Source organism: Stylophora pistillata, chromosome 1, assembly GCF_964205215.1.
Source record: "Stylophora pistillata chromosome 1, jaStyPist1.2, whole genome shotgun sequence".
Classification (NCBI taxonomy): domain Eukaryota; kingdom Metazoa; phylum Cnidaria; class Anthozoa; order Scleractinia; family Pocilloporidae; genus Stylophora; species Stylophora pistillata.
The window spans coordinates 6,797,768-6,808,599 of record NC_142519.1 but is presented as its reverse complement, the minus strand read 5'-3'; the positions used below and the strand labels follow the sequence as shown (position 1 = coordinate 6,808,599).

General features: G+C 39.7%; 2 protein-coding genes across 2 annotated transcripts; one reads left to right on the top strand and one right to left on the bottom strand.

Annotated features, from left to right (window-relative positions):
- Window positions 1–275: 275 nt before the first annotated feature.
- On the bottom strand, window positions 276–2,530 carry LOC148741034 (uncharacterized). Its single transcript, XM_088732855.1, has one exon. The coding sequence runs from the start codon at window positions 2,419–2,421 to the stop codon at window positions 841–843; it is 1,581 nt and encodes a 526-aa protein (XP_088588981.1). The 5' UTR covers window positions 2,422–2,530; the 3' UTR covers window positions 276–840.
- A 4,655-nt stretch (window positions 2,531–7,185) lies between these two features.
- Window positions 7,186–8,343, top strand: LOC148741033 (uncharacterized). Its single transcript, XM_088733004.1, has 2 exons — window positions 7,186–7,306; window positions 7,961–8,343. The coding sequence occupies exons 1-2, from the start codon at window positions 7,186–7,188 to the stop codon at window positions 8,311–8,313; spliced, it is 474 nt and encodes a 157-aa protein (XP_088589130.1). The 3' UTR covers window positions 8,314–8,343.
- The last annotated feature ends 2,489 nt before the right edge of the window (window positions 8,344–10,832 follow it).

Sequence of the window (10,832 nt, the reverse complement as noted above, 5' to 3'; positions counted from 1 at the left end):
TCTTGTGTCCCTTTGAACTTCAGTCGTATAATAAATCTCTTATTAACCAAGCTTGCTCGGGACCGTACTGGAAGAATATCGGCCCTCGGTCGTTTTTGTACGGACCTCGCTGCGCTCGGTCCATACTGTCAAGACCTCGGGCCGATATTCTCCCAGTACGGCCCTCACGCTTGGTTAATAAGGTATATTTATTGTCACTTCCCCCTTTAGTTTTGGAACAATTAATAAATCTTATATATATTACAAATACATGTCTAAGACATTTGTTAAGTCAATTCATTAAAACACACTCATTTATTATTATTTGAAAGTAATTTAACCATAACGTTAGCAAACAAGGATTAAGGGCTGATGGTGTTCAATATAATGTCTAAAATTAAATCTTAGCAAAAACTGGAAATTATTGATGTCAATTTAGTGTAAGCCAAAATCAGGCAGTCATATGTACTTTTTTTGTTGCTACTAAATGTAGCTCAATTAGCATTTTGATTCAAAATGGTTTCATTATATTCTAAATTCAAGCACAAGTATCAGGAAGTTTTTAAGAATTATGTTAGAACTGGATTGATAAGATAACATTTCAGAATAGCCAAATAATGATTTAAGCAAAACTTAATTATGCTTAAGTGCTTCATTTTTTCCACTTGATAATTGAAAGGGACTGCATGAGAATGACTTTTTGAACAATGTTTCATTTATCCATACGGTTGTCAAAAATGTAATTAAAAGCACAACTAGACTAGCCATAAAAATATTTTTAAAACATCAAAATATATAAATTGTATTAAAAAAAGGAACATATGAGTATCTTGTCCTCCAATCCTTGCTTTCATTGTCAAGTCAACCTAATGGTACAATAGATGGGCAACAATTGACAAGGGCTGAACAAACTCTTAATATACAGTAAATTAGAGGTTCCTGGCTCTGTGTGCTACTTAAAAATTTTGTAGGTAGTGTACCTTCCAATATGGTATACTTTCGTCGCAGCAACCCTATCACTCTCTCAACGTGAATCCTGACACTAGCTATTCCTCTTGATCTTTCTACATCAACTGGATCTAGTTGGGCCTTTCCTTTTGTAAAAGCAGGAATGACAAGCTTCCCATTTTTTAATCCCACGCTTTCAGAAATCGTGAAACCTCTATCTGCTATTACTGTGTCTCCAGGAACTAGCTTGTCTAAAATACCACAGTTCTCTGCAATGAACTTATCTGATGTTCGCCCACCCCAAGCTTGAGAAACAAATGATATTGTTCCTTGGGGTGTTATACCTACGAGTACCTTGATGGTATTGTGGTGCTTGTATGAGCTGAATGTTTGAGCTCGAGCCAGTAGATCCGATGGCTTTTCAATAAAAACTTCAAAGCAGTCTTTTATCACAGTCACTTTTGGTCCGAATGTGTACTGAAAACACATTGGCATGGCTTTCCATAACTGGTCTCTATTAGGCCAATAAATAAAACAAGAAAGTCTGGAGTCCATGGCAACTATCCAGGAAGTAAATATCCTTGAAACACTTGAAAGGGACACAACAAAGCGGTATGCTAAATCTTGGAATGGCATATCCAAACGAAGCTTCATTAAAACCATAACAAATTCTTGGAAGCTACTTAGGATTGTAGAGGCATGTTTTCGTGCAATGTGGGGAGCTACATGTTCAAACACTACCATAAGTACTTCATAGGAAGGTAATCCAGTATAAAAACGGATTTTATCCGAAGAATAAAAAAATCCTTCGTCTGGAGCTCGATAAACAGAGCTTGTAACCATGTAGTTGAATTCATCAATCTGTGTGTCGGTATTTGATGAGCCTTCGCAAACTATTTCAAAGTCCTCTGTCGAAGTTGAGTTTTCGACCGTATGTAAGGTTGTCTCACCGACCGTCTCACATTCGCCATCATAAAAATCTTTACTGTAAGAAGGCTCAGAGCAAAGTAACTTACCAGTAGATGAATAGTCAATACAAAAATCAATTTTCTGAATAATTGATCCGCTTTTATCTAGCTCCTTTCTTTTCTTAGCCGCTTCCATTTCTTGGCGCTCCAAAGAACGTTTCCTTTGATCTTTTGCTCGTCCGGCCCTACATTCTACTGCTTCTCTTTGTAGATCTTTCTCCTTGCTTCTCTGTAAATCTTTCGGCTTGCCTAGGTTTTCAGTTGGCACCCAGTCAACATTGTATTTGTCCCAAACAGCAGCGGCTTTGCCTGAAACAAAGTGTAGACTGCAAACGCGTTCGCTCTCGAGCACTCTCTTTTCCTTCGTATCGCCTCGACTAACTGCAGAAATCCAACGAGTTCTTCGCTCTCTGGTTAGCTCTTCGTGTTCTTCTCCTTGATTTGAAATAATCTTCGGTATACAATGAAATTTTCCTTTATGTTTTCCGTTTTTAGAACCGCAACCAACGACTATACAATGCACCATATCTCACACTTCTTCTACATCTACTATCATTGTTTACCTTTGAAGGGGCACAAAGATGGCGGTTAGCAACCGTTGTCAAGTGTGGTGTCACGTGGGTGAAAGTCACCGATATGAATATAAATAATTACGAAGCAGGATTAACGAAATTTCGAGCAATCGAGCACATGTTAACGAGAATGCGAGCATGCGAGCAATTGCAAAAATTTTGCGAGCACGAGCAAGCAAACACCCGTGTAATTTTTGCGAGCAATTCGAGCTGAAAGACCAATTTTTGCGAGAACCACAAGGGCCAAGGACGCAAGCCTCTAAGGAGGGCCTCTAAATTGCTACTTCCTGTATCTCGAGATCCTGGTGTGTGGAAAACTATCTTGGATAACCTGTTAAACTGGATACAGTTAAAGCTGGTTTCTGCTGCATTTTTGGCAAAGGTATTTACTTGATCTTATGCCGCAATATTGCGCTCAGGAAACCGCAGGCTCGCGCGTAGATGTCCAAAAGGAAATACCGGGGAAACACAAACGAGCATGAAAAGACCATGCTAAAAATACTGTTAGTAAAGGGGAAAAATCTCTCTTTGTTACAGGAAAGTTAAAAAAAAAAAACAGAAAGGGAGGGGGAAGAGCACGTGGATAAAACGGGAGGCCGGAAACGATCTCCGAAAACGGGGGGTTTCCGTCCGAAACGGAAGGGTTGGAATCAGAGTCCTGAATCCCGATGATAATGAGGGATAAAAGTCCTCCACCACTGTTTAATGTCAAGTCCTTGCGGAGAAGAGGAATAGAGGATTGAATATTCCTCAGGCGATAAATGTCTGCTAAATCCTGCGAGCAAAGAGTGGGTTAATTCTTATAATTAGCCCACATGTGTACTAAGCTATCCGGACTTATATTTGCTTATTATGAAAAGTTGATTACGTTCAGAGGATGCCAGATTCAAAGTCGTCAAAAGAAACTTCCGGAGTTCCATACCGTAGCTATCGCGGGTTCCCAAGATCAGTTCAAATCTGTTACACGCATTTCTTAATTTGCTTTATTTACAAATTCATTTCTCATTATGAATCACTTAGCTCAATTGGTAGAGCGCCGGACTGTTGTGCGGGAGGGCGAGGCTTCAAGCCCCGGCCGGACCAACACTCAGGGTCTTAAAACAACTGAGGAGAATTTGCTACCTTTATATTACATCAAAAAAAGGATAGATGTTCTAGTCTTCTCGGATAAGGACGAATAAACCGTCTGCGATTTAGTGTTTTACAATCACGGTCTCTGTGACCCTTGCATTTGAGAGCTCCAAATTCCGTCGATATTCTCCTATCTCCATAGCAGAGAGCTGAATAAATTTAGAGGGAGAAAATGTTGGCTATGTCAACATAACCTTCTTTAATGATTGTTTTGGTTGTCATAACAGAAAGCTTCCTACGTAAAAGAACATGTAAACATCCGTTTGGTTTCTATCAATAAGTAAGAAGAATCAGTTAAGTTTGATTAGGCAAAAAGTCTTCAGTAAAGACCCTTTGAGTACGTGGTCGAATTTCTGACAAGCGAACCATTGCAGAAGAAGTGAACCGACTCATATCTTCTTACGGCTCCCAATTTGATTAGGTTAGAAAATTTGACTAAATTCATCTAAAAAAAATTTGATTACTTTGTTTGTTAAGGATCATGAGATTACTGAAGTGTCAGGGCACCCAGTTTACAGGTTTCATATGTCACTCTTAGCTAATGCCACGTTGGGAACGAAAAGGGCACGCTCGCACGCTCGCACGCTCGCACGCTCGCACGCCCACAGACTACTGCGGAGGACTGTTAATGATCTTCCTCTTGACACTTCTTTATCTGTTATTTTTTGCCTAAGTTAAAAGTGTGACCAATCCAGCGTAGGCACCTTTGCTCAAGACTACATCGAAAATTGCCTCGTAGAATATCTGAGTGAGCCCAGATTTTAAAGAACAAGCTACAATTTGGAATTGATAAACACCACAGGACCACGTGAGGAGCATTCAGTTGTTATCTGGGTGGTATACTGTTGACGGCTGAAAAAGCTGCCTGTCGGTTTAATCACCGTATTGACTTAAAGGAATACTTAGATTTCTTAAGGCGTTCTACTCCCACGTCCAGAAAAATCCTGTTTTTCGCAGGTTGGAGCATCAAAACAGTGTTTCAAAGCTGTTTCATCAATAAGTGCTCAGAGCTCGAAGGTTAGTCAAGGTAAGTGCCTAGTTCACACGCCACAATCGTATTTCAACTCCATCTCTTTCTACCTAGTGTATCATCCCAGGGCCGTAGCTAGCATGAGGCAAGACGGGGCAATTGCCACGTCTTGATTTTGGCCTTTTTTTAAATTTTTTCTCTTGAAGATTGACTTTTCTGAAGAAAAATGCCACGAAAAATCCTTAAAAGACCATTTCTGAACCTCTACATTTCAAAATTTTCTGGGGGGCATGCCCCCAGACCCCCCTAGTGGCTCGCGCCTTCGGCGCTCGAAAATTGCCTCGTCTTGTCCTGAAGTCTGGCTACAGCCTTACATCCTGAATTCAACTTTAGTAGAGCTGAAAAATTCTTACCTCTTAACCAACACTATGCTTTCTTCGCTTTGATAATTCTTCAGTTCTTACCTGGTTCGTATTTTGTTCCTCAGTCTGTAGTAAAAGACCCTGTAGTAATCTTGAAACCTAACATGGAATCATTAGAATGACTAAAAATGGAGGCATGCCAAAATTTTCGAAATGACCCATTCATCTTTTAATCTGATTGTGCGTTGTTTACCAAGTATTTAACAACTCAAAAGAAATTGTGATCGGTGTTCTTCAAAATGTTATGAAGTACTTAGTTCGTTTATAATTCGTTAGTCAGTTAGTTACTCGCTTAAGTATGATTTGGTCATTTGTTTATATTTAGAATGTAGTTTACTGTTACAGTATGAATTCAAATTCCGAAGTTTATTTAGGTTTGAGCTGAAGAAACGAGTTTCCGAATCGTGACAGTCTTGCCTATCTTTCACAAGTGGACGTGCTTAACTTGTCCACTGACCTTGCTTAGGACCCACATGAAGTTCTTTTTTTGGCTAACGCAGTCAGATGTTGATTTACCTGACCGAAAGTTGATTTCGATAATCTCATGAAATTGCAGCCAGCTGGCATGCTGACCAGTTTCTATCAACCGTGAATTTATAGGGATGTTCTTCAGAGCTTACTTAGAATAATAGACAGTGAGCAGAGAGCAGAGCAGAGAATTGCAAAGAATGCAGACAGTGTGCAGAAGTGTAGAGACAGAATTCCAAAGTTGAAGTGAGTGTTTATCAGCAGAAATCACCGAGAAACCTCCATTACGAATTAAAGTGTGGGAGCCTATCACATTGCACAGAATGAAGTCAACTTAAACGAACTGCACCGGACAAAACTGTTCAAGATCGACGTTTTACGCTGAACAAATAATTAAAACAAAGAAAAGCAACGCGAATAATTTTGTCATTGTCTTAAACTTGACTAAATTCCACACATGCAAATTGTTTTCATCACGCAATGTGGACTTCCGTTACAGCGTATCCAAGTTTGGTAACTATATTACAAAAATATGAAAAATCATGTGATTTCTGTGAAGACGGTTCTACATTCAAAGAGTTGTTTTGCAAAGATTATCGTCACGTGTTTAAGGATTTCGTTTCTCATGAATTCGACAAGAAAGCACGATCAGGACTTTAAAAATTATTCGATCACAGAAATGCGATACTGTTTTCCGACATTCGTTTCCTTAAAATTCTTCTTGCCACTGGATGGGTCTCCAAACTGTCTTCAACCTGAAGATGGCGCCCTGTAACTCGCACTTCTTAACAGCCTCGAAACGCTGGCTTGCCTACCTAGAGTTTGCCATTTTCTCACACCCTCGTTCATAGCAATTTGTCAGGTTTGCCTCGTGGCCTTCTGGTGGTTACATCGCAACTTGAATATTGGATTCTCCGCGAAACGGCTGATGTATCGCAAAATTAAAGTGCTGTTTGGATGGACTATTGGACCTTCCTGCTCGGCCAAGTCGATCCCAATTAAAAAAAAAAGCTGTCTAGTGGAATTACTGTAGACAGTGGAGGACCACCAAGGTGCATGTACTCGGGAGGACGAATATCGTTGAGAAAAAAAGTGCTTGACTTCGGCATCGTCGGCGCTCTTTTCTGAAAGTCAAACTTTACAACCAATAATGTACTTTTAATTTGGAAAAAATTTCTATGTGGAATCTTATAAAGTTTCAAAAAAGGCAACAGTCATTCAGGTTCCATTTCTTGTTTTATTATAATTATGTAATAAAATGTCAATCCAGAAAAGTTTACTCCAGTGTCAGCTAAGTAAACTTGTGAGCTGGAAAACTAACTAATTAAGGAAAGAAGAAAAAGACAGTTCGACTGAGTCTTGGTACCTTTCGCCCAGCGTAATGCGCTCGATAGCTGGTCCACCCCTAACATTTGATAGCATACCAAAAACATGTACATGAGTGCGCTCCCAAGTAAAAACGCTCTTCGATTCAGTTGTTTTGTTTAGTGTTTGTTTTGTTTTTGACAAACCTGCAACGAATTTTGACCGTTACAGGTGGCGTTCCCCGAGTGTCAGCAATTTTTCTCGACCACTCAGCTGTTAAAAAAAGGAATTATGAGCATGACAATAATGAATAAGACTGTTACACTACTTTAAGAATGATACTCTTTTCCAATGTTAAGCGAGCAATCTTTCTTCAAGGCCACTTGATCAAGACTCACAGCTATACTCGCCGAAGTGTTATAATGGAACTCAGTTCTTGGTCAGTTGTCGCTTCTAAACCTTTTCTGGTGGTCCTCATAGTCACAAGTGGTCTGCTGAATCTCCCTCGAGCCGCAGGCACGAATTGCAACACTAGATTGACAAGTAAGTTGTGGAGGTATTTTTGGTTTTGCTCGGAGAAGTATTTCATCTTTCAGAGTTGGAGGAGCATTTTGAAACGTAGGGGGCCTTATCTTTTACCCAACCATGCGCATAACCCAACTCGAATTTTCCAAAATGCCCTTTGCGTTGTTCGTTGGCAAATCTCTTTGCAACCTTTACAGTTTCAAGTGTGTCCGTAATCGATTTGTGACCTACTACCATTTTTTGCGGCTCAGTCAAAAATTTTCAGCTTAGTATTCGATTGGGCTCCCCGCACAGACAAAATTTACTCGTCGAATTTCTTATAGACGCGCAGCCTAGTTTAATGGAGAAGTGCTGCAGCTGATAAGCTTCTCGCACGCATGCCGGAGCTGTTCAAAAGAAGTTTTCTAACATATTATTTCGTCATATGTTGATGCTGATAAAAGGATTTGTGAAAAGATCACGAGAATGATTATGTTCCCAATTTTTATGCTGAGCCAGCGATACTTTCGGCACCATAACGTTGGAGGGGGCTGAGCTCCCCCCAGATTTTTGTTTGAGCCCCCCTGCCCTCCCGCTCTGCCGCCTACGTCTTTTCAAGTTCAGAATAACCGCATTCAAATTCTTCATGTGCCACAGGATGATTAAATGCATTTCTCTTTCTTCCTTCGCCAGTAATACCTGATGTAGAGATTTCCGCAAGTCCACCAACGAAGAAACTAGCTATAGGTACAGCGGTTAACCTGACTTGTTTAGCGCAGCCCAGGGGCATTGATGCTCACTATTACGATAGATGGACTGAGTACATTCAGTGGTACGACCCACAGGGCAAGCCAGTTGGACATAGATGTGTGCAGGGTAGACGAATGGTGTTAAAACATAGATGTACTTTGATGTTGAAACATCTGACGGCAGAGCAACTCGGTAGCTACATGTGTGAAGCAGGAAATGGTTATCACGCACACTGTAGAAGAAAATCAGTTGAAATTCGTCCGAAAGGTAGGCAACAAAGCAGGAAGGAGATATAATATAAATATTTGAGTAACACCGGCCGAGAGATAAAATGAAACAGAGACAGACACAACTTTAGAAGCATTCCATCGTCTCATGTTTTCGAAATGAGATTTTCAGTTTGATCAGCTGTCCGTTTCTTGGGTTTTATAGATGAACTTTTGACCCCAGATATTTTAATCGTTACATTCTCGAAATATTGCGAAATAGTAAAGCTACACAAAATTTAAGAAAAATAACTCATAGGAAAGTTTCGTTATTTTTAATAAAAGACCAAATAGAATTGTTCGTCTTTCATTTGTCTTGTTGGTCTCTGTGTCCGCCGGTGTCTTAGTCTTCTGATCTGTCTATAAAAAAAAAATAATGACCTTTCCTTACGTATAACAAGCTGTTGACGACGCCTCTTTCACTTGAACCATCCCTTAATCACCCTTAAAGTCACGTTTCCTTCATGTGTTTTTGTTCTCATAGTATAAACTTTAGCTACTGTCTCACTTTCGTTCTTCAGAAACCCAAACCATTCAAATTATTGAAGATCCAAAGAACCAAAGTGCTCTTATCGGTTCCATTGTAACTTTCAACTGCACAGCCACTGGTAGTCTCAGGCCAACCATCTCTTGGCAAAAGAACGATGATCCATATGCTTTACAAACCGACCCAAGGGTAGAGGAGAAGGTTATTGTGTTAGACGACAAAACCGTTCGTAGTCAGCTCTTGTTGACAGGAACTGAACTGGAAGACAATGGTAAATATCACTGCGTGGCTAATAACAGCGCTGGAGAAAGGATCTCAAGAGTGTCTCTCTTAGGTTAGTTTGTTAGGTTAGAGGCATTCATCTTTTACTTTTGGAAATGATAACTGATTTTTTCAAAAGGTGCAGATAATTTATCTTAAAAGCTTTATATTTTTGTTTCGTCAAAAGAAAAGTTCATAAGGAAAGAGAATATGAGGATGTTTTACTTATTATCTCCAGTCATATCTTGAAGTAGTGAGAAAATATTTTTCTCCGTAAAAAGCTACTTACATCGTGAAGTGACCAACAGAATATTACTAAGGTGAGATAGAAACAAAACACCATACATAGTGGAAAGAAAAGGCATAAAAGTGAAGAGGAACGCAAGAATCTTGAATTTAATGGGAAATTTAATAAGATCCACAACTTATGCCGGGTCGTATCTCCATTATAGTCATTATAATATTAGAAACAACTACTGATTTTTCACCTACGAAGTACCGAATAGCAAGGACTCTTGTCCACCTTTTTCATTGTCCTAGGCTACTCTAGGCTTGTCTTTCTTCCTTCTGGTCTGGTTGCAAAGGAGTTTGCGAATCTGTAGCTACCATAGCAATAATACTTGCCTCATTTTTCATTCCTCAGACCTCCAACCTATTCAAGATGCGAAGGATTCAAAGAACCAAAACGCTGTTGTTGGTTTTGGTGAAATTTTTATCTGCATCGCCAGGAGTCATCCAAAGCCAAGCATCTCATGTGTAAGGGGCAATAATCCTCATTCGACGCAATCCACCCCAACGACCAACTTTCATTCATCAGACACCCCGACTGTACCTCAAATTGTTGAAGATCGGTGGAACCTTAGCATTATCATCGGTTCGGATGTAACTTTGAATTGTATTACCGCTGGTCATCTCCTGTCAACCAGCAGGTGGATCAAGAACAACAATTCATATTTTGTCCAATTCAATTCAAGGGCAAAGATCACTCGTGTACGACGTGAACAAACTACTCATTACCAACTATTTATAAAAAAAAGTGAAGAAGAGAGATGGGGGAAAATATCAGTGCATTGCAAATAACATAGCTGGTGAAAGGACCTCAGTCGAGGTCAACTTACATGTCAGTGATTTAGGTAACAAAATCACGGATGTAGCTTTAGCATGATACAGAGGTGACAATTTGTCCTTCTTAGCTGTATATATTTAAAACTCTGAATCTTTCGACAGAAACATTAAGTTCACCAGTAAGGATAAAGATGAAACATGCTACAAACTTTAATCACGAAAAAAAAAATCTCATTGACGGCAACGTCGATAAAAACTAATTTTAAATTTCAGTCTTAGGCACTTCTAAAGTCTGGCTTAATTACGTCCATTGCGTCTGACGGCCACGGTTAATTCCCTACTTAAACGTGTCTGATAACTCTCTCTTCTTTTAAAAACTTATTAAAATGCAACAAGTGTCCCCTGTGCGTGAGATTGGGAGAACTTCGTGATTAGAAGATGGTGATCTAGACTAGGTTTACACTAGAGGAAATTGTTCCGGATTCATGATGAATCCGAAACGTTTTAGTACCGGATTCATTCTGCCGTTTACACGAAAGTGGACGAATCCGAAATAAAAACTTCCCGGTTTGGCCGTGTCTCCGGAGATTTTGAATCCGGAATTTAAAGTGAGAACTTTGAATCCGATAACTTTTGAATCCGGAAAGTTTTGTCGTGTAACCGCTTTTTTTTTCGAATCCGGATATTATTTGCACCTGCAATCTTTTGAGTTGGCGGTGAAACCAAAATGGATCTG